Source organism: Pinus tabuliformis, chromosome 3_1, assembly GCF_031772625.1.
Source record: "Pinus tabuliformis cultivar Carrire ecotype Pingquan chromosome 3_1, CPIR1, whole genome shotgun sequence".
Lineage (NCBI taxonomy): Eukaryota > Viridiplantae > Streptophyta > Pinopsida > Pinales > Pinaceae > Pinus > Pinus tabuliformis.
This window is the reverse complement of record NC_142301.1, coordinates 262808622-262833687: the sequence shown is the minus strand read 5'-3', so window position 1 is coordinate 262833687 and position 25066 is coordinate 262808622. Positions and strand designations below refer to the sequence as shown.

At 39.6% G+C, this 25066-nt stretch overlaps 1 protein-coding gene across 1 annotated transcript in view; it reads left to right on the top strand.

Annotated features, from left to right (window-relative positions):
* LOC149186801 (uncharacterized) overlaps window positions 1–25066 on the top strand; it is a 281601-nt gene that overhangs the window by 45685 nt on the left and 210850 nt on the right. Inside the window, exons 4-7 of the mRNA XM_089411139.1 lie at window positions 22238–22330; window positions 22496–23173; window positions 23299–23416; window positions 23586–23741. Of these exons, the coding sequence (XP_089267265.1) occupies window positions 22238–22330; window positions 22496–23173; window positions 23299–23416; window positions 23586–23741 (1045 nt within the window). The remainder of the gene's footprint in view (window positions 1–22237; window positions 22331–22495; window positions 23174–23298; window positions 23417–23585; window positions 23742–25066) is intronic.

The following is a 25066-nucleotide window of genomic DNA, read 5'->3' as shown; positions in this document are numbered from 1 at the left end:
GATATATTTTTGGTTCAAAGATGATTGTACTCTATGCTATTTGGTTATATGCATCCTTGCTATATATATGAGAAACTTTGCATATTTGTGTATAATGGTTTGGATTCATATGGATGCACATGAATATCTATATAGTTTTATTCAAAATTTGATTATTTATGCATTTTTTGGTCGATCGTTTCTTTTTGATTCTCGATTTTGGGGTCGATCCGTTTGATTACTGGTGCAATTATGATAACATTGGCTCATTGTCCATTGTTCATTTTCAGTTTTAACTATTGAGTCTTGACTTTAGATGTTGATGACCTTAGACCGACTCTTTGACTTGTAGCCCTTCATTGTTTTTGAGTTTGAGTAATTTCAATTTACTATTCTAACATCTAGACTTTAAAATCTACTATTTTGCTTAGTACTAATCATATACTAGAATAATGAATGATGAATTTAAATCAATTTAGATTCTAGAGTTATGAATGATGAATTTAAATCAATGTATACAATGCTTTACTATTTTTGTTTCTTTGAATCATGTATGATGTATGAATCAATGTATTTCATTATTGAATCTGAATTTGAATCATGTTTATAATACACACACATACACACACCTTGACGTCCCCCCATCCTCCTTGAATTTCCCTAAATTTTGGGGGTGCTCCACATGTCTCATTCATGCATCCTCCTTCCCAGAAACTTGGTGGAACATTGGTTTATATCATCTTTCTTCTCCTTGAATCCCTTAATTAGTTCAATAGTTGTCACCGGTGCCATCCTTTTGGTGGGTTTTTCATAGATATTTTTCAAAACTCTTGGTCATAGACCCATTTTACAAGGGTTTAATTTCTTTATTGTTATTATCATTTTTTGGCTTTAATGACTTTCCAATTCAGCAATATATACTCTAATGTACATGAATTTTAATATGTATTTCTCAACTTGATTTTTTTAATGAATCACCAAGGTTGAATTGGAACAATTGGAAGGGTTGCAACTTCAACGAAATGTAGGCTAGTTAACTAGTTGTCTCATGCCCTCAATGTTAGCAATACCCTTGTGGTTATATGTGTTGAAAATTGACAGCTCATGGATGAATTTCTAAAAATAGAAAGTCTAAAAATAGAATTTCTAAAAATAGAAAGTCTCAAATTAAAAAGTCTCAAGATAGTAAATCACCTGGCATCAATTGGTAATCAAGTATTGTTGATGAAAAATCGTTGCTTTGTTGAAATTTGATGACTAAAAAGTTTCCTGCAATCCCAATCCGATTTTAATTTCACCTTATCACTCCCATTCAGTTAAATGCCCTTTCCCATAAACATACATTCAACATATAGAATTTTGGAAATGAAATTTTTAGATTAAAACACATGGGACTGTCAACACATGCTGAAAATAAATATGGACATAAACAGAGCAACAACACACAAAAATACAAACAGATTTTTGGTCAACTTAGACCCAGGCAAAACCCTTTCAATCTTCTCCGGGGAAAACCTGTTAGTGAGCTCTTCAAGAAAAATACATTTGCAGACAAAACAAAACAACAAAATACAACTTATCTATTCAACACAAAACTCCTTGAAAACCATGCCCACTTTGCCTCGATTTCCATGCCCACTTGAAGCTGAAAATATGTACTATATGAATTCCGTACGTACTATATGGATTTCCATACCGCTGTATGATTTTTTTTTCAAATTTTTTTTTCGAACGGTGTGCATCTCACGACATTAAATGTTGTTCGTATTGTACCTTATGCTGTCTTCTATGCCTTGATTTCCATGCCCAACTTTTCCCAGAAATCACTCCTTCAGCTTGCTGCAACAAATTTCTCCTTCAGAGCTTTTCTCCAGCTTTGAGCCTTCTTTCTCCAATCTACTCATGAAGAATGAATGCAGTGTCTCTTTTCTTTTCCCCCTTTTGTTTGCCTAAATGACTTTTGGGCAACGCTAAGATCTAATGGCTTAGATTCATTTAAATCAAGGGATGAGAATAAATGTGCATTTAATTCTCTTTCTATTTTTTAACTCACCCATTAAATAAAATACCCACATTGTACTTTAAGTCTAAAGTCACTTTTCACTTTATAATTTAACATTGACTTTACCACTTATAAAGTCACTTTCACTTTATAAAGTCACACTTAGGAAGATAATTATTTTGGACACTTTTCCCTAGGTAGAGACTAACCCATGGGAAACCACTTGTCCAAGGTACAATAAAAATCAACACTCCCTCTTACCGAGGAATGTGTTTTTCACCACACCTATCTTGTTCCTGAAATGGAAATGCTTGCCTCTTGGCAAGGACTTCGTGAGAACATCGGCCACTTGCTCATTTGTCGATATATACTCCAGCTTCATTGCCCCCATCTGAACATAGTCCTTGATGAAATGATATCTGATGTCAATGTGTTTTAACCTGTCATGAAACATTGGATTCTTCGTGAGTTTAATGCAACTCTGATTATCACAGTGAATGACTGTCGGTCTCAACTCCTGATCAAATAGGCCATACAACAACTTGCGAAGCCAAATGGCCTCACAACTAGCCTGGCTAGCAGCCATATACTCAGCGTCAGAAGAGCTCAAAGCAACTGAGTTTTGCTTTCCATTGAACCACGACACAACTGCCGAACCCAATTCGAAGCAACACCCTGAAGTTCTCTTCCTGTCAGAAGCACATCTTGCCCAATCTGAATCTGCGTAACTTGCCAACCTCACTCCATCTCCCCGCCTATAGTCCAGACCATAATCAACAGTCCCCTGCACGTAGCAAAGAATGTGCTTTGCAGCTACCTAGTGCACCCTCCTGGGCTCAACCATGAACTGGCTAAGTGTGTTCACTGCAAAGCATATATCTGGCCTAGTGTTGACTAGATACATCAAGGACCCAATAAGCTGCCTATACAATGTGGGATCCACCAAACTAGAATCTGAAGCATGAAGCTTCTTCCAGTTGGTGGTCATAGGTGTAGACATGGGTCTACAGTCTGACATTTGAAATCTTCTCAACACATCCACAACATACTGCCCCTGCCCTAGAAAGATATGCCCCTCCTCTTGCCACACCTCAAGCCCCAAAAACTAATGCATCAGTCCAATGTCCTTCGTCTCGAACTCCATAGCAAGATTCTCCTTGCAACCGCTAATCAATCTCTCTGCCCTAGTAATGAACAAGTCATCAACATACAACAAAAGAATGAGCGGATCATCCCCTACAACAATGTAGTATAGGTTCGGATCTGCATCACTCTTCGTGAAACTCATCTGCTGCAAGTAATATCAATCCTCGAATACCAAGCTCTCAGAGCTTGCTTAAGTTCGTAGGGTTCTTGCCTCAACCAGCATACATGGGTCTCCGCCCAAGTACCTCAAAGTCCTGTGATTGCTCAACATACACCTCCTCTATAACCCCGTTCAGAAATGTGATCTTCACTTCCATCTAATGGATCTGCCAACCCATTTTTGCAGCAATAGAAAAAAGGGAATGGATAGAAGTGTACTAAGCTACGGGAGCGAAGGTCTCATCATAGTCAACTCCCTCTATCTGTGAGAACCCTCTAGCTACAAACCTCGCCTTGAACTTCTGAATGCTGCCATACAGAACATTCTTGATCTTGTAGAGCCACCTGGAAGTCACAACTGAATTGATCTCAGGTCTAGGCACCACTTCCCAGACATTGTTCTTAATGATAGAGGCATACTCCTCCACCATAGCCTCTCTCCATACCTCCTGGCTGGCAGCCTCCTCATAGCTAGTAGGCTTAGAGTCAACAATGCTGGCAGCCTTGGTTACATAACTGCAAAATTGCTCAGGTGGCACACTCTCCCTATTCATCCTCTTTAGAGGACTAACGGACTCCACTTCCTTCAAGGTGTCTTGAAGTCACTTGGGCCTCCTCTTTCCTGAAGAAGCTTCCCCATAGGGAACCTCATCCTCTGCCCCCTAGTCTGGTGAACCTGAAGGTTTGCCAACTGACCCTGGTGTGCTTGTACCAGCACTTGTCCTCGAAGAACCTGTACCGACACCTGTGCATGTGTCAGCTGAAGTGCCATGTGAACTCTGTACTAGTGGACTCCATAAAGAAGTGCTCGGTGAACTCGCCACTCGTGCCCTAGATGTCATTGACACTGAAGTACCTCCTGTACCAGTCGATCCAGAACCCTGAGGTCCTGCTCCCTGTACTTGACCTCCCTGCTGAGGAGAAGTCTGGGACTCTCTCTCATCATACTCCTATGACCTGTGATAGACCCTCTCCTCCTTGAACTTCACATCCCTCCTAATCACCACTCTCCGTTTAGAAGGAATGAAGATCCGATAGGCCTTTGAAGTCTCGCTATAACCCATAAAGATACCCTTCTCTACCATGGGTTCCAGCTTCGTCCTTTGCTCCTTGCGGACATAAGAATATGTGAGACATCCAAAGATACGAAGATGTCCCACTTGAGGCTTCTCTCCAGTGAAAGCGTCCTCCGGAGTCATATTCCCCAATACTCTGTGAGGACTCCTGTTCTGAAGATAAATAACAGTATTGCAGGCCCCAACCCACAAAAACAAAGGCAACCCCTGATCATGAATCATTGTTCTAGCAGCCCCAACAATAGCTCTGTTCTTCCTTTCAGACACCCCATTCTACTGGGGGTTGTAAGGAACCGTGAACTCTCTCCTAATGCCCTCTTGTGCACAGAAGTTAGAAAACCCACCATTGATGTACTCACCACCATTGTCCGACCTCAAGACCCGAATCTTCCTACCTGTAGGCTTTTCCACAAGAGCTTTGAACCCTTTAAAGCGATTGAAGACCTCACCCTTGGTCTTCAGGCAAGTCCTCCTAGAGCAGTGATCAATGAATATAACATAATACTCATAACCACCCAAAGACACATGAGACATACGACCACTAACATCAGTATGAATCAAGTCTAGTATACCTGTAGATCTACTGTCGCTCGCTGGGAATGGTAACTTGGTGTACTTGCCCAAAGCACACCCTCTGCAGACCTCATAATGCTTGACACTAAAATCAGGAACTTCAGTAGGGAATTCCCTCTGTCCTCTCAAAGCTCCATGATGCATATGTGCCATCCTCTGGTACCATAACTCGCACAAGTCTCTATTGTTGGTGGTACTAGTGTGAGTGCTACCAGATGTGCTACTCACCAATGCTCTTGCCGACTGAAAACTGAGCTTGTATAGTTTTCCAGAGTGGACTCCAATCACTTTGGCTGAAGTGATGGAAGCTCCCCTGGGATGCATCAATACTTGCCCTCCTGAGAAAGTGATGTCAAACCCCTTCTCCATAGCAGACACTGAAATCAAGTTCTTCTTCATCCCCGGAACATACAAAACATCCATGACCTTCAAAGGAGGCAAAGACTCTCTCTCAAAGGTCACTGCCCCCACAACAACAACTCTCATAGTGCGGTCATCTCCTAGTACAATCTCAATATCAAGTGCCCTCTCTGCAAGCTTTGAAAATAACTCCCGTGCACCTGTCATATGGTGGGAAGCCCCACTGTCTATGTACCACACATCGAATGATGTACTCCTACTAGATGTAGAAGTAATAAATGCAAACTCCTTGTCAAACTATGAAGCAAACTGCGCCACCGTTGCTGAAGTTGTAATACCCTTCTTCCCCTTGTTCTTCCTCTCAAGAAACGTAGCAACATAGTGTCCCATCTTCTGACATGCCCAACATTTGACTTTGGACATATCCGTAGCTTTCTTCTTCTTCTCCTTTCCCTTAGCCCCATTTGATGAGGCCCCTTTCTTGGCCTTCCCTTTATTTTCCCCCCTGGCTGTCCAGGCTACATCCTCCTCATTTGCTAGCTTCAACCCACCAATGCCAGTCTTCCGTATCTCATGCTGCACACAATCATCCCAGAATCTGTCCCAATTGAGAAGATTCTCCCTAGAGGTAACAACATCTCCAAAGATCTCCCAAGACTTAGGAAGTCTCGATACAACTATCCTGACTAGTTTTGTGGGTGCAACTGCGTCACCAATAGCAGCCAAATCATCATGTACTTGTTTGACCCTGCCAAGATAATGAACTACACTTTTAGCCTTTTTCATCATGATGTTCTTCAATTGTTCTTTGAGTACCATCTTCCTGCTCTCATTGGTACTCTGATAGAGAGAGTGGTTAGAGTTGTCCTCATCTGATATGCATGTGTTTCCTCTCACCTGAGGAACCACATGATCCTTTAGACAGTGCATCAAAATCCTTTTTTCCTTTGCATTATTTTTTATGAATTCAGCAAGTTCATCTATAGCAGTAGGAGGTACAACCACTTGCCGCACTATGTTCCAAACTGTTGCCTCCTTAAACACTGTTTGAATTATGTCATTCCAAACGACATAGTTGGATATCCCATCCAGTGTGTCCTCTATCTTTAAGAACATGGCCATGACTGCTGTCCAAAATTTACAAACCAAGAAACTGAAGAAATGAAATTTCCAGCACACTTTGTTGTCCCAAAAGTTCAGTTTGTGTGAAATTTCACCTTGCTGTCTCAAAATATCAGTTTGCTGTCCAAAAATTCAGTTTGTTGTCCAAACCACTGTTTGTTGTCCCAAACTATTGTCTGCTGTTCACATGGCAATTTTCAACCTATAGCTCTGATACCATGTTGAAATTTATGACTAAAAAGTTTCCTGCAATCCCAACCCGGTTTTAATTTCACCTTATTACTCCATTCAGTTAAATGCCCTTTCCCATAAACGTACATTCAACCTATAGAATTCTGGAAATGATTTTTTTAGATTAAAACACATGGCACTGTCAACACATGCTGAAAATAAATATGGACATAAACATACTAGCAACACACATAAATATACACAGATTTTTGGTCAACTTAGACCTAGGCAAAACCCTTTCAATCTTCTCCGGGGAAAACTTGTTAGAGAGCTCTTCAAATTTATTTATCTTTCAAGTTCAAGAAAAATACATTTGCGGACAAAACAAAACAACAAAATACAACTTATCTATTCCACCCAAAACTTTTTGAAAACAGTGCCCACTCTGCCTCGATTTCCATGCCCACTTGAAGCTAAAAATATGTAATGTACGGATTTCTGTACCGCTGTATGAACTTATCATTTTTTTTCAAAAACTTCTCTCAAACGGCGTGCAACTCACGACATTAAATGCTGTTCGTACTGTACCCTCTGCTGTCTTCTATGCCTTGATTTCCGTGCCCAACTTTGCCTAGAAATCATTCCTTCAGCTTGCTGCATTAAATTTCTCCTTTAGAACTTTTGTCCACCTAAGGATATTTCGGGAACGCCAGAGCTAGAGATATGTCTCAGTGTGTCACTCCTCCCCCATTGTTGGCATGCTCGGTGGGACACGAATCCGCATGAACATGCAACATTCTTTGGAGATGTTGGTGGCTCTCTCACCAAGGCCTTGCTCATGTAAAGCGGTACTGCAAGTATACAAAAAAAAATAGAGAACTTTGTGTGAGGGTGAACTGCTCAGATAACATGATCGGATTTTTCGCCCTCCAACATCTGTAGTTCATGATGGAAAAAAGAACATTTACAGTTCACAACATTTAGGGCATCTGCAGCCGCAACCATCTTACACAGTCAACCTCGTGGAAGGAGAAGGAGGCGAAGCCAAACCATACCCGGTCACAGTCAAATATACACACAGTTCTAGTAGATTCCTTAGATTGAAGAGAACTCTGCTATGTGCTTGTTGAGAAAAGGCGTTCAAACTAGTGCCTTGTCGAAATATTGATTTCTTCATTTTTATAGTTTTTGTTACAAGTTAAAGAATTACAACCTCCATTCTTTAAGAAAATAGCTTGAGAAGAGAGTGCCATGTAAATTAGATCGGTAGTCACTGAAATTTGGCCCCAGTACATCGAAGCCAGAAGATCCAATGTGATAAAATTCCCTGTATTAAATAAGGAATTTATTTAAGAACCAACTTGTAAGCCTTCGATATTATGTTGTGACCTCCAAGGACAGGATACCAATTATTTTGTTATTTTGTGGTCCAAGCTAAGAGTGGTCTTTAGGTTTGTGGTGACAATTTTTCCTGTGCTTTGAATTCGAGAGGAGTCTTCAAATAGTAATGGGATTATCCTTCTTTGATTGGATTTGAGTGGATTTCCCTCTTATCATTGGGCACATTTAAAATTGCTAGCTATTACAAGTACATTTGTGGTCATTTGTTGACTTGAATTGTTTGAATAATGACAAAAATTCATGGATTATTGGAGTTATTGGGAACTCTAATTGTGTCCACTATTGACAGCACAGTCGAAATCAACAAAACAACTCTTGTTGACATTCAAACATGTTTGCAAAATGCAAAAGAAAACATTGAATTTTTGTAGCTTGAATCACAACTACAACAAGATGAGTTATAGAATAGACAACATTCTGAACTTGTTTTTGCTCAAAACATTGAGATAGACTCCCATCAGCAGCAAGTCAATAATGTTGCAGTTGATCCAGTGCCCAATGAAGCAACAAAGTTACATGTAGATGTAGAAGTTCAGTCTGCACTTCCCAAGCCAATCATCAGACCTTGGGAAGAGCTTGTCAGCGACAAGCACAGAACATGTCTTGGTTTTGACAAGGAGGTTTCTTTTCATATTCCTGATTACTCAAAGCCCATTTAGTTTCAGAGTGTTGGATTTCTTCATGACAGTTCACCTTTACCTGTTCCAGATTCTGCTCCTCCACATTCGCAGTCAAAAGTTGTTAAATGCCAACACTGTGACCGAGTTGGCCATATGAAAGATCACTGTTTTGATCTTCATCCATGTGAGCACTGTCATAAAACCACTCATTCTTCAAACAGATGCTTCAAAAACAAGCCTCCTTCAAGAACAAAGATTCATCTTGGATGGATCGGTTCTTGGCAATGGGCTTCAACAACTAAGAAGATATTTCAGTCATATGTCAAAACTTGTTCTAGAGTATTGAATAATCTTGCAGTTGAGTTTTCTCCATCATCTCACCTTGTATCTGACAGGGGGGGGAAGTGATGGTCATCTACAAGCTTCAAAGCCACATCAAGTGAGCCTAAGCCACAACCTGCCATACCAGATTCAGAGTTGTAGCCAGAGACAAAGATGCCCCTGAGCATGCCTTCGGTTGATGATCAGCCTTAAACCATCTATGTGGGGTTGAGACATCTCTTCAAAAGAATTGGGGACACTTCCTCTAGCAGAAGACTTCAGCTTCTTGCCAGTTTTGGAAGAGTTCCAGGAATTGCATTAAGCATTCCAGAGTTGTTGGTCATCCTTAAACCATCACAGGTTGAGACCTCCCTTTTCAAGTTGAGGTTCTCCCTTTTTATGCGGGGTGAGACCTCCCTTTCAAGGTTGAAGGTTTCCCTCTTCAAAACTTGAAGAGCACTTCCTCTAGCAGAAGACCTGAACTTCATGCTAGATTTGGAAGAGTTCCAGGAACTGCACTAAGCGTTCCAGTGTTGGTGGTCATCCTTAAACCACCCCCCCTTTATACCAACATTTTAAAGAGCACGTTCAACCTAGTGCTGTCATGCATACTTTTGCACATTTTGTATTACAACTCTCTTTTTGGACTCATACATACCCCTTCAGATTAAGGGGGGGAATGTTGGACACCTAATCCTCTATGAGTTGTTGTGGAATGTGAACAACCACCAGAGTCCAAGAGACCACTTGGAATATGAATCCAAGGGTCACACCATGTACTATAAATGTATATCATGTCAATAATAGATGTAGTCTAATGCTTATCATTCATATTCAGTGTCTGCCATGTATGTGTTTAACAAATTTATTTATTTAGCAATGAACATAAAAAAATGTTAGATTAGAGTGTAGATTCTACCTCTTTGGCCTTCAATCCCAAGCTCCAATCTCCCCTTGCAAGCTCCTCACTCCAAGCTTCAAACTCTCTCTTGCTCCAAACTCTCTTGCTCAAGCTCTTAATGGATGAATTGAATAATGGGAGGGGAGAGGGTCTATTTATTCCTCCCCCTTTCCCTCCCTTTCCTCTCTCCTCTCCCCTTTCCCTCTCTCCTCTTTGCTGACAACGTTGCCCTCCTTCTCGGCCACAACCTTTTTTTTTGCTGACCGGGAGCAGTCAAGGAGTGAACTCTCCCGAAAACACACCGGCAAAGGCAGGGACCTTTTTTTTTCAGGGAGCGCGAATTGGAAGCGGGGGCGTGAGGGGGGGGTGCTCCCCCACAATCCTGTTATATAGACCACAAAGAGCCTTGGAATACAAAGAAGCAACCCTTCACTTCAGATTCTTGCATTGGAATACGAACAATCAGAAATCTATGTATATAAAAACATGTGTTTTGAATGATAGATTTGCTAGTGAATTTTGATTTATGTGAAAAAAAGTTCATGCATTTCCTAGTAAAGAGAGAAAGAGGAAGAGGAGCATAAGAGATAAACAACTGAAAAGAGGACAAAGATAGAGTTTAGATTAGAGACAAAGACCAGGTAAATCAACAAAGTTAATTTGTAATCTTATCAAGAGATTGGTGTCTCCTTTTAGGTAGTAGCTTGATAAAGAGCACGTTGGAGCCTATAGAAGAGGGAGTGAGTGCTCCTAGCAAGTTGTAGCTTTCAAAAGAAAATCGAGGTAGAAGCCTACGGAAAATTAATGTAAAAGAGGGAGTGGGTGCTTTCTTTTACATCATAACAACCAAAATCTATGGTTTTTCCCTTTATGGGTTTCCACATATATCTGGTGTCTCAATGTGTTGCATGAGTAGCTTGTATGTGTTTCTGTGAATTCATAGTTAATTGCTAAACTCTTATATAAATCTGCGATTAAAAAAAGTTTTAAAAGGCTGAACACATATATAAATCTGCGAATTGATTAAAGAAAGAGTTGTAAGGCTGTTAAAATAATATGAAATTGGTCATTTGCATAATTACTGATTCACCCTTTAATGGCCAAACCAAGATTTTATTTCTAAAATTTCATCAGAATGATTTAATGAGCAACCCAAATTAACTTTCTAAATTCTATAAAATTTACCAACTACAATTTAAACAAAATTTATCAATTTAATTCACAGATATAAACCTGGCTCCCGTGTTTGAAGTCAATTTCGAGCTGTTGTAGCACCAATTTGTTTTCATTACCAAAATGATAAACCTCCCTGCCAAACTAGACACAATCTTCGTACCTAGTTCCAAAGTAATTCAACTTTGAAGCACTCTGGCTCCCGTGCTCAAAACTCCAGGGACAATTAAGCTCAATCTCCCTCATTGTCTATGGCTCTGTTAGAAATTCTTGTCTCTCCCTAGAACTTCCAAAAATCCTCCTGCATCTGTGAGGCTGGAAAAGTAATCATATCCCTTTCATACCCCCTCAATCTCCTTATATCCCTTCATTGGGCACCGCCAGATTTTTCACCGCCTTCCATTCCTCTGTTGTCGGTGCTCTACATCTAGAATGCCCTTCCCTTTTAGATGCGGTCATATTTATTTCAAATGAACATGAAGTGTTTGGGTATAATAGTTTATTTGTCTTGTTTGATTACTTTACTTATGAGTTAATAAATTAGTTCAATTTAAAAGTTATCAAATCACTTTATTTACTTTGGTTAAAAGTTAACAAATTACTTTACTTAAATAAATCACTTTAATTTATAACCCATTGTATTTTTATTTTATTTTAAAGTTAAATTAATGCATTAATGTGGCATAACTATTAAACACCCTACTTGATATATTCATTATATTCTGGTGAGTTAGGAATTTATTTCGATAATCAGTTTATTACCTTAAACAAATAGGAGACATTTCCAATGTTAGCTAGTATGTGTACTAGTGCAATACATGCGGTTCTTACATATGTAGCTATCATATGGATGCCCCATATGCATGCTAATATTCACATTCTGTATGTAATTGTAGGTGGGTCATTACATACACCCCTCCTTCCGAAAACTTCGTCCCGAAGTCAAGGTTTATATAGTATATTAGTAATTATTTAGTGATTAGTATAATCATATAAGAATTGTGTTTCAAAATTGAATTTTTGTTTAACATGAGGGCATTTTAAAATTTGTGTTTTTGAACATTTAAAATTTTACAACCATAATAGTCATGCCCTGCACCTGTCGGGTTCCCAAGCTATTCTAGAATCATTCTATTCTTCCTAATATCTTCCACGCCCATCCTATCCATCCTCTACTGGAGTATGCCATGGCGTCAGCTATACTGACCTAACTATTCATAGACCCTAAAGATAACAAGATCGACTATATCGACCTGATTTCCTAGTATGCACCCGACAATCATCATCACACGTCTAGGGAAGCGTGACTTGCATAGTCCTCCCATGACGCCAAATTCTGGAGGATAAACGGTGGGTAGTACCTCCACCCATCCTAGTGGGACCAGGGTCAACACCCTATCATGGAATCTTATTGAGCCTTAATTGTTCTTGGAGTTTTGTCATCACGTGGTCAGTTTGGTAACAATGTTATCTGCAATGTAAACACTTGTCCACACATTATAACATATGCATCAATATATTCAAAATAAATTATATTTAAATAACATTTTCTATGTATTTCACATATGTTGCTATCTACGATATTGATCTTTGCGTTCACATAATGTACTTGGCCATGTCCAGCCCATATATCTGTAAGTTAGCTTTCATATTAAAATGTAGTCATTCTTTTATTTCCATCTCATCAATCATGTCGATATCCAATATGAAATAAAATTATAGATATCTCATCCATAATATAATTCATAATTTGGATTTCATAGCAAGGTTAATCAAATACTAAACTTCATATTGGTATCCATATTCTAGCAATGTTAATTAAATAACATATTTCATATTGGTATCCACGTACCAGCAGAGTTAAGCAAATAACATATACCATGTACCAACAAAATAAAAATTCATTTTTACATGTGATAATTCAAAATAATAGTCTTAAGTATCCAACTCAAAATAAAGTAAACATATACAAAATAAGGTTTTAAGTTCTTCAAAATCAACACAAGTTGGGGTATTTTTGACATATGGTCTCTGTATCTTCCCAGGTAGTCAATCCAGGGCTATACTTGTCCCATTGGACCTTAACTTGGTCTACCAGGCGGTTCCTGAGCTATCGAACCTTACGTTCCAGTATACGTAATGGTTCAACTGAAATGGTTCCCTCGTCCGATACCTATAGTTCCTTCCATTGAAGGTTCTGAGATTTGTCAGCTATATAATGTCTTAATACAGATACATGAAAAACATTATGAATTTTATGCAAGTGGGGTGGTAGTGCAAGACGATAGGCGACAGGTCCAACTTTTTTTAGAATTTTGAATGGCCCAATAATCGAGGTGATAATTTGTTTCTTTTCCAAACCGGATAATGCTTTTGTTTGGTCTGATGCGGATGAAAACTTGATCCCCTATTTCATAATTCCTATTTGTTTTGTGAGCATCAACATAACTTTTTTGTCTATCCTGTGCCTCCTTTAATCGTTTCCTAATTTGTTTTACTCGTTCTTCCATCTCTTGAATTAATTCTTGCTCTACTATCACATGATCCTCTAACCTATGCCAACTTAACAATGTTCTGCAAGGTCTGTTGTACAATGCTTCAAATGGAGGCATTCCGATTGAACTGTGGTAACTTCTATTGTATGCAAATTCAACTAAGAGCAAATACTTTTCCCATTGTGTCTGTTGATCCATAATGTACATCCTCAACATATCTTCTACTACTTGGTTCACTCTTTTTGTTTGCCCATCAGTCTCAGGATGATAAGCTGTGCTTAAATTTAGTTGAGTTCCCAAGGCTGATTGCATACAAGTCCAGAATCTTGAAGTGAATCACGAGTCTTTATCTGATTGATTTTCTTAGGTACTCCATGAAATTTGATAATTTCATTTATAAATACCCGAGCTACATCAACAACTTCATAAGTACCTCTTATGGGAATAATATGAGCGCTTTTCGTTAATTTATTCACCACAACCAAAATGGCATTATGCCTTTGTGGGGTAAGAGGTAGTTCGACGATAAAATCCATTGAAATTATCTCCCATTTGGTCATAGGTATGTCGTGAGGTTGTAGGAGACCTGCTGGATGACAATGGTCAGCGTTCATTTGATGATATTCAAGACATTTTGCAACGAATTGGACAATATCGCGTTTCATACCTACCCAAAATAAGAGTTTCTTTGTATCAGCATACATTTTCTTTACACTAGGATGTGCATAATATAATGCTCTGTGGGCTTCCTTAAGAATGGTGTTTCGGAGATCCCCACTATCAAGTATGTTAGCAAAATTCCATCATCTTCTAGTTCATATCTGTCAAACTTAGGTTCTTTTGGATTTTTACTATCAAGCTCAGATCTCACTTTTAAATACCATCTATCTCTCAAGAGATGTTCTAGTACTCATTTCCTCAAATCTACCTTGATAGGTATGAGGGAAAATATTCGTGGTCTTCTACTTAAAGTATCTGCCACCACATTCTCTTTTCCTTTAATGTATGAAATTCCAAAGTCATACTCACTTCAGAATTCACTCCATCGTCTTTGCCTAGCATTCAAGTCTCTTTGGGTAAACAAATATTGTAAACTTTGGTGGTCACTTTTGAGCATAAAGCTTCTCCCTACTAGATAGTGTCTCCATATCTTTAAAGCTAACACTACAACAGCTAACTCTAAATCATGCGTGGCGTAGAGTTCTTCATGAGGCTTTAACTTCCTGGAGGCATATGCTATTACTCCTCTGTCTTGTATTAATACTGCACCTAATCCTTGCTTGGATGCATCTGTACATACGGTAAAGTCTTTGTCCATATCAGGTACTCACAAGATTGGTGCATTGGTCAACAATCTTTTAAGTTCAGAGAATGCTCTATGACATTCCTCAGTGCATTCATACATAACTCTTTTACGTTGGAGGGTTGTGATACGGTGTGCAATTTTTGAGAACCCTTCTACAAACCTTCGATAATATCTGGCTAAACCCATAAAACTTCGCACTTCATGCACATTCTTTGGTATCAGCCACTCCATGATTGCTTTTGTCTTCTCAGGATCTACTGAGATCCCTTCACCAGATATAATATGACCTAGGTAATTAAATTTTTTTTGAAAGAAGGAACACTTGGATAGCTTTCCATATAACTGGTGTTTTTTGAGGCAAGATAATACTATCCACAAATGTTCTTCATGCTCTTTCTCATTTTTGCAGTAGATGATAATATATTCTAAGAAGTCTTGTACAAATTGGTCGAGATATTTGCAGAAAACACTATTTATAAGGTTCATGAATACTGTTGGTGCATTGGTCAACCCAAATGGTACCATTGTGAACTCATAATGCTCGAAGTGTGTTCGGAATGCAGTCTTAGAGATATTGCTTTCCTTAATTCTTAATTGATGATAACCTGACCGTAGATCGATCTTTGAAAAGACATAAGCTCCTTTCATTTGGTTGAAGAGGTCATTAATTTGAGGCATTGGATACCGATTCTTTACTGTAGCTCAATTTAAGTCTCGATAGTCTATGCATAGCCGTAAGGAACCATCATTCTTTTTGACAAAAATTACAGGTGCACCCCAAGGCGAGGAAGTAGGTCGAATGTGTCCTATATCCAATAGTTGCTTCAACTGGATTTATAACTCTTGAAGTTCAAGAGCCGTCATTCTGTAGGTTGTTTTAGAGATTGGTTATGTACCAGGTTTCAATTCTATTGTAAGATCAAGTTCCCTTTCAGGAGGTAATCCTGGTAGTTCCTTTGGAAAAACATTTGGAAATTCAGATAACACTGGATATTGCTCTAAGGATAGTCCTTTCTCCTTGCTTACTTCCTGAACTGCGTATGCCCGACATCCTTTCCTTAAGCAATGCTTCATTTGCATTGCTGAGATGAAGCGTAAAGATACCTTTCTCTTGATACCTTGGATTTGGATCGTCTCTCCTTCATCATTTATGCAGAGAATTCTTTTCCCATAACAGTCTACCCAAGCTTGATGAACTTCTAACCAATCCATCCCTATGACGAGGTCATAAGTTCCTAGGGTTGTGACATAAACTTTTAACTTAGTTGAACAGATCCCTAGATCAACTTTGCATTCCTCAACATTTAAATCTACCAATTGAAGTTCTCCCGAAGCCATTTTCACTTGTTTGAAATCGTTTTGCTTGCGGGGGCTGCCAACCCACATTTATTTAATGCATATGACGAAATGAAACTATCAGTGGCACCAATATCAAATAATATTTTGAGTTTTATACCGTTAATAGTACTTGAAGATTCCACTATAGTGGACTGATGTTCTGCCTAGTTGTTGTTGACTACTGCATGGATTCTATGATTGCCTTGGGTATTTGATGATGGCTCTTTTCCTGCTCTATGCATTATACTTGACGAGGCTTCCAGACAATCACGTTGCAAATGCGGTCCTCCACATCCCCAACAATTAACTTGGGATGATTCCCTTGAGTTAGATTGTGAGTTTCTAGAAAAGGAGCTCCGTCCTCTTGTGCTACTTCCTCTCGTACTTCTTCCTCTATTAGTAGTTCCTTGAGATTTCCATTGACTTGTGTTTGACGATTCAACAACTATAGTATTAACTGTCATGGGAGCTCTTGCTCCTACTCCTTTCGGGGTAAATCCATTACCATAAGGAGGTGGTCTCGAGCTACTCCCCTGAAGAAGTTTTGGGGAGTCTTCCCTAGAAATCCTAGCTGTGGGGGTCTTGTCGGTCTGACATCTCTTTTGATCCCTATATGTTCCTCTGCATAACGGGCACATTCAACGGCCTCTGCCTTTGATCTTAAATCTTCACTTAAAGAAAGTCACTAGGGTTTCTAAGAGAGGCTTCTTAGTCTTCCACCCACCTCATCCAGGTTCCTGTATCTTTGAACTTGCCATTATTGACTCCATTGTCCAATTGAGAGAAGGCAATAGACTAGTTTGTGGTGGTCATTTTAATTTTTTTGTTTGTTTAATTTCTCTTCAATTTATGGTAACTAGGGTTAGGGTTAGCTTAAATCTGCATTTAATAGCAATTTATTGTCCATTTGTTATTGCCCTATTGAAAGGGATTGCATTTAATAAATATAAAAAGGCAATATCTAGCATTCACTGCATGTTTTCACCCCAAAATTAGGGCTTACGTCTCTATAATAAATGCCATTGTATGCATTTTCAACTATTGAAAACCATTGTTTACTTAACCCTTGTTTGCCTCCATAGCCTTTGCTCCTTTGTTGGTCCTATTACTCATAGTCTAGTTTCTATAGCTGCTATATGTCAGTGTGTGCCCAAATTTTGCATATCATAAAAACCCTAACTCATAGCAACTTTCTTGTAAGTCATAAAGTTATAGGAAAGTGTATTTGAAGTCTAGGCAACTCTTATCTTAACCTTCGAGGCTTGGCCAATGACTTTCCCTTCAATTATTAGACCTTGCATCACCCTTGAGCCCTCCCTAGTTGAATATCTAGCTGGTGATCTTTTGTAGGGAAGCCGCCCTTGTGGGGATGATATCCACCACTATAGCGATGGAGAGAATCCATTGAGGAAACAATGGTGGCTGATCTCTTGTTGCTATAAGACCTAGGTTGCCTAGTGAGGTTTTGCACTAGGCTTGGTAGATTTTGCGGTATGTCAACTCAGGTTGGCAAGGAAGACTTTCTCTAGGCTTAGCTAGCTTGATGCCCAACTTCCTGTACCTTGTCCTCGTGGGTGACATGAACAGAAAAACAATAGAGTAGATGGCTTCAATATCATTAACCCTGACTGGACTGAGTTTGAAATGAAGGAAGACACAATATTGTATAATGAACACAATATACAATTTTGGAAGTAAAGTATTTCAGTGAAAACCAATTTCTATTAACAATCAATGGGGAAAAACACTGCAAACATAGCAATACATGGTGGCTAGAATGGTGGCAGCTCATTATTGAGGAAGGATTTAAGGACTATGATCATTCACAAAAAGCTTATAACAAGATGTTGAAATTACATTTATAGAAATGCCAAAAACCCTAAGAGGAAAAAAGTCTAAAATGTAAGAACCCTTATCTCTAGCATATAGTTGGTGCTGAGTGTGCACACTAAGCTGGATGATGGTGAGCTGTAGGAAAAATAGCAGAGCCTCGGTCAGATGACAACTTTTTGCTTGTTGCTACATTTTAGGTGTTATTTAGCTAGTTGGAAAGAGAATTTGCACTCTGAGCTAGATGCTTGGCTATGGTGCATTGGAACTTTGAAAAATGCATTGGAAGGCCACAAAAGATGCACTAGAAGTTCATGAGCCAAAAGGTGCCAGTGTTGGGACTGTTTGTGAGATGACCTTGGATGGCCATATGGATTGGTTGTACACCCTGTTACCCACCATTTTGTGGGTAATATCGCTAGGAGAATTTTTTTTTCCAAGATGATCCTCAACCGGCAGCCAACAACCCCTTGCAACCATCAGCTAGCTCATTGTGCCATTTCTCCACCACTTGAGCCAGCCATGTGGTCCCTCACCCATCTGCCATGATCGTATGTTTGAAGGTGGGCCTCCCGAAGCTAAAGGTATGCCTTGTCATTTTGAAATTGAGTTTTGTAGTTTGCCTATCATAGACACTTCTGGGCACAGATTAATGGGGGGGTTCGACGGAAAGAATGGGCTAGGTTTGTGCTTCTATCCCCTAGACCCCTTTTAGGACTTAACCTTGGATTCTAGTCTCGTGGGATCTCTTTTACTGACCACTTGGTTTTAGTGATGGTATTTCATGGGAAACCCCGATTTTGGTTGCGTGGTCCCGCTCACTTATCCACTCATATTACCCCCTTTCTATTCATTATTACCCAATCCATCATTTCTCCCCCTGGGGCCACATTCCTCCATCAGGTCCACATAGGGTCAACTCACCCCTTCCCCTTGTCCACACCTTGGGTCATGGCTTGGAATGAAACCCGAAGGTTGATGCAACTAAAAAGAGAGTCAAAAGCATATATGGCCACATTCAACAGGAAAAGTACCACAAAATGCAAAAGATGGCCAAGACAAAAACATTTAGCACATCGGCAAAAGCCATTACATGAAACTCTACCCCATTAGCATGGCCATCACCTTGGTTCCCACAAGTTCTATGAACCTTTCTCATCATATAGAAACCCATGATTGTCCCAACCCCTGGTGGGCGATGAACCGCCCCACCTTAAACTGGGGTACTATATCTTATACATCATGCTCTAACCCCTTGAACCCTGAGCAGTTAATCAAAGAAAATCACAAAAAGGCAAAAGGCATACAAAGAAGGGTGGAAAAATCAAGGCCGTGGCACCTCATGTACCATGATTGCTCCCTCCTACACCTTATAAACCTAAGTGTGGGCTTCCCTCTTGTTAGTTGCCCTTGTGCCCCAACATTTGACCCAGGGCTTCCCCTTCTCATTCCCTGCCTCATTCACGTCTTTGTCACATGCCACCACCTTTTGACGGATGTACCTTGACTATATTATGCCCTTTAGAAGCAGAGATCACCTAATAGGGTACTTGGTTAAACCCATTGGGAGTTCAGGAGACATTGGCACATCCCGAAGCCCATTATGGAAGGGTAGGCCATTATGAAGTCCCCACCCGTGGTCCATGATTAGTTAAGTTCATTTACTTAGTTTCTTTAATGACTTGTTCTACTGGAAGCCTAGGGGATGCCTTGGATCTTATGCAGGATTGCAAATGGTTTCCATTTGGGGTTTGGTCTCCATATATGGGGTCCTAATCCTTCAGAGGGCTACAGTGGCACATATAGGGTGTGCGTTGAGAGCCATGGGCCTCCACAACAGTAGATTTCACTTCATGGATGCCCACATCCATTCAGAGATTGCTCGTGGTTCACTTATTGGACGAGGAGGATGCACCTGATCCATCATGCCCAACTGGCCCTAGATCCACACCATACACTTGACAAATGATCCAGGACTTCTACATGATGTGGCGTCTCCTACATTATCATCCTAGCCCTTGGGGGCAAACCTACAGGCATCTTCGATTTGTTTGGAGATGCATAAGGGCACTTGTGTGCCCCCACAGTCATTTGGAGCACCATAGGTTATTTCAAGGGGCCAACCCCTTGTCCATTGCTTTTGAGGGTTCTATTCTTCATTGTGGTACCCATGGACCTCATTAAGCATCTTAGAGGGCCCTACGACATGCATAGATTATTATTTGTCCTCTTGAGAGGCTTACTTTTTTTCATTTGTGAGCTAGTTTGGTGGGCTTGTCACCAAAAGGTTGTATTATTAACACATTATTTTATTTTTGGGGCTTATGTAGGCCAAGGAGGCTAATTCGAACTCCTTAGATGTGTATAAATACAAGTGAGGTGAGATCATTTCTCATCATCACTTTGGATTGGATCTCTCTCTTCTTTAGAGAATTTCGCACTTTTTGCAAGATGATGAATTGGAGCATTTATGGATGAATTTTGATGTATGGTTATTGGTTTATCTTCTCTTGGAGCTTCTTTATTGTCATTTGTGAATGGTTGGATATACTCTACTGCATGTAAGTACGAAATTTTGATGTTATTCTTTGTTACTTTTGTCATATATGCTGGATGGGATTTTCGTTGTTTTAAGGCTAATTGCTGCATGCAAATTATTGCTTAATATTGTGGGATTGTCTCTATTATAACGTTCTCTCCATGCATTGGCCCTTGTAGTATGAGCGAAATCTCCTAGAGGTAAAATTTGACCTTGACAAGCCATTCCTCTTGTGCATTTGAAGTATAAAAGCTACAAGATTGCTTTCACTTGACCTAGAGGGTTTGTGAAGCAATTTTGAGGCCTCCTTGACTGGAAACCAAGAAATATTACACATAATCAACATAGACTCCATTCTCCCAAGTACTAAGGCACTGATCTACCAAGGGTGGTCACCAAAACTCATAATCTTTCACCTCCTCCCAAGTCTAGCCACATTGGGGTGCCTAGGGAATCAATTTCCCGACAAGTTAGCCAATGAAAAAGTTCGATCTCCTAGGGTCCCCTGCGCCGGCCTCTCTTCTAGCCCTCCTCCAGATTTGAAGACATTCCAGCGGTGTAGTTGGAAGAAAAGCCAAGCCCTAGCTTCGAGACTAAAAATTGCTGTACCATCTCCAAGGCTAGCACTTGCCAGGGTCAAAATAACATCATTGAGTCAAATACTTTCTTTGATCCTTCCCACCTTGTTTAGGGTAAGAAAATCATTGATTATTTCATACTTTCCCCAAACCCCAGACGGGGTCCACTTGGCCCCGTATGGTCTCATTGCTACAAAGGACTATTCTCCGAGAGCCATCCAAGATACCAACTTTAACAAGGATTTAGGGTGTGGGAAACTCCATTTAAAGCCTATTCTCATACACCTAACCCCAAAAATCATCCTCCTTTCCCTCGAGGCACATAGTACCTTGCTTAGGAAGCAAGCAAGCTTCATTCTTCAAAACCTTCTTGGAAAGGGTCTAGGTCACTCATATCCATTGACTTATCATTCGTTGGTGACTCCATACATATTGGGTCTCCTCCCATCGGTTGGTGACTCCATACATATTGGGTCTCCTCCCATCGGTTGGTGACTCCATACATATTGGGTCTCCTCCCATCGGTGAAAGTCCGTAAATAGAAGGGAGCCTTAGCTGAGGTGACAGTGGGCTAAGATTCCATTTGTTGCCCTTGGCCTAGCATTTGCCATTTAGGGATTCCCCTTTAGGTCCCCTTGCTAGTTTGAGCGGTAACACACCCTACTAATCAGGATTTTCCTTACAAGGACTTCCGAATAGACCTCATGGTGAGGACTTCATACTAATGATATTAGACCTAAATCAATGGCCTTAAGCTAAATCTTCTTTTGAAGTTAAAATAATCCTATCCATGACGTATAATACTATAAGTCACTACATTATAAAATAGACTTTACAGCAAAGTATGCTTGGTTGGCACAATGGGGCTAAGAAGTATTAGTAAATGAGAAGAAATTTGAGACTTTAATTCCTGTTATGCCCTGCCTTTTTGTACACAAACAGTTAGTTTGTTGTTGTCTTCATATTCAATATGAAACCACTCTAAAGAGATACATATATGTAATCAACTTGTCAAATTACATGTTCTGCTAGAATAAAATTATCTTGTATTAGGGTCTTAAATAGTTTTTGAGCTGTGTTGTATTTTAATTGTCATTTTAAAGTAATAAAAAAATATGCCTGAACCCACTCTTACATGGTTTTGTAGGTGATGCACAGTCTGTGAGCTCCTTAGCTGTTTTGTCAAAGCAGGCACAAATCTTCAATCTCCAAAACTGGCTTCACTCTGCTGATTTTGAAGGTTATATTCAACTTTACATTTGTTTAGATTTTTGGTTACTCTATGTAGTCCTTATAAGATCCTTTTTGCAAGGCTATGTCTTTTGTGATTTTTATCTCTTACATATGTAGGTGTTAAACTGGGTAAAACAGTGGTTGATGTGTGGTTTAGTTTTTCTTTGTACAGAAGAGCGTTCCCCTTCAATAGACGTGGACACTTCACTGCTGTTAAAGACACTTGACTTCCCACCACTGACATGGGTTGTCCAGGGATTTGATATTGATCTTCAGCCTTCAGAAGCACCTATGCATTATCTTCAACGGTATATAGATGCACAAGAACATGCTGGAGACCGAACATTGGAGACCTTATTTTCACACGGAATTTCTTGTTATACTCTTCGAACTCCAGCAGATTTAAACAATCTACGTGAAAGATATGGGAGCAAAGCATTAGCAGCGGAAGACGAATTGTTTTATAGTCTCCATCCTAAGTACCTTACGGATGTTGAAAATCTGCGTACAGCAGTTTTTGGGAATTTAACTGCAAAAGGTGGTCAGAAGCTCACAGGAAAGAGACTGGCAAAATTGTTGCCCCTTCTGGTGCACTATGTTAATGAAGATTTCCCTTTAAGTGCGGATCGAAAGCTAAGGGATGTCCTTGTTGATGTCATAATAGACGGTGCATTTGCTGGAGGTGTGCAGTATTTTGAAAAAGAGATGGAATCAGTTTTCTCAAGGCCCAAAAATTCAAATTTATCAGGAAGAGTTCTGAGCTCTGATTCAGAGTATCTGGAGGCTCTTTCGGCTTCAGCAATGTCAGCAGTCACAAGTCAGGAATTCAATGAGATAATAGCAGCTGCAGGTATTTATGAAGCATTGTCATTTATATTTATAATGTAGAAAGTCCAACCACATGATTAACCCTCAATTTTGACAAATTTTACTATTAATTTACAACATCTTATAGGTAATATTAAATTTTGACAGAAAAACAAGCAATTGATTACTGCCAGCGCCGATGTGTTGGAGTGCCTTCAGTTCTTGTATCTTCAGCATGTGAAGTTAGTCTTGGTACAAAGATAGATAGGATGAAGCCATTTTACAGGTTTGTATGTTGCTATAAAGATATTCGCTGAAGATAAAGAAGAAACTTTTAAACATACCTTGGTTGCTACTGATAAGTTTTCCTTTTCGTTGATCATGTTTGAAGTTGCCATAAGGCATTTATTCATCAGATAGAAAATCACATGATAGGTTTTACTTTCTCATTGTAGGGAAAAAAATGATCGTCAGGTTAGGGAAGTCCTTGTGCGTCTTGGAGAAACTCTTCGTGAAAAAGCTGAGAAGATTCTGTTTAATATCAGTTTGCCCATTCCTGAAAGTGAAATTCAAGATAACTGCAAGAAAGTGATCAATGATGCCTTGAAAAGGTAATGCCGTCTTAGATTTTTTGCTAATTAGATGTGCAAGGAGATTATGATCTAAAATGATCTTTCTTAACATGCACCATTTTCATTGTTAAAAATATATTTTGTTGTATGCAGTAATGTAACATAGATATGTTTTCAAAATAAAAGATCTAAACCTTATGCTGGTATTTGGCTTTTGTTTTTCCTAGAAGTCGTGTTTCATGAGGTGAATGATATTTTTTCACTAGGAACGAGGACTTGACAGCACAGGAGAAAAGTTCACTGTTTGCTTATATGCAACACATGTGTAACATTTTTTTTTGAAATCATTGTTCAGTGGGGACATGGGCATATTAGAAGTATTCTATTAATATAGGTAATTCAGAAAGTTACAAGTTGAAATCAAGCATCAGACTGCAGAGTGAGCTAGCTCAGCCTCAAGATACTGAACTATCACCTTTATATACATCATTGTGCTTCGGCATACCTAAAAAGGTATTATCCAGATTATGAATTATCACCTTTATATGCATCATTGTGCTTCAGCATACCTAAAAAGGTACTATCCAGATTATCAGATGTGAACAAAATTGAAGCAACTGCCAAAATTGTAACAAAGTCAGTAACCTGGAAACCTATATCAGTAACTACAATATGGTAAGCATTGAGCCTTAATTGCCGATTACAAATTCCATGGTTCCTAGTATAATCCCACATTACCATCAGCATCTGCTCAGTGGTTTTTGTCCACGTATGTTAAAATTGGCAACTAGGGCCAAACTCCATGTGGGTCATCTTATTTATGGCAGCTGATATTTTTCTTGGATTCCTCAAATCGAGAGGTGTAGGATTGATCTAAAGATCATCCGATTCCGATAAGTATTCATGGAGATATGAATTTATTTGTGTTATGGGACAATTCGTCAAGGTCGGCCAACAACCAAATTGCCCCCACTTATGCTCAACGTTTTAGTATAAATAGAGGTGCCTTGAAAGTCATTTGGACACACACTCTTCTTGTGATCTCTTCCTCTCCACTTGTCTTTGGGTTTTGGTGGGAGGAGAGATCCTAAGAGTATATGCTGCCCTAAGAAGAAGATGCCCTAGCTCTACGCTGCCATGGAGAAGCCCTAACCGCTGGCCTAATGATGCCCTAACTACAACGTTGTCATGAAAAGAGAACCCTCTTCGCTGTCAAGGAAGGAGCTATATATACGCTGTCCTAAAGGGTCTGCCCTAGCCCTAGACGTTGTTGATCCAAGTGTGCAACGTTCTCAAAGGGATAGCTCTGAAATTAAGACAGCCTAGCCGCAGGAAGAGAGGGGTCTTGGACAGCATGGAAGCAA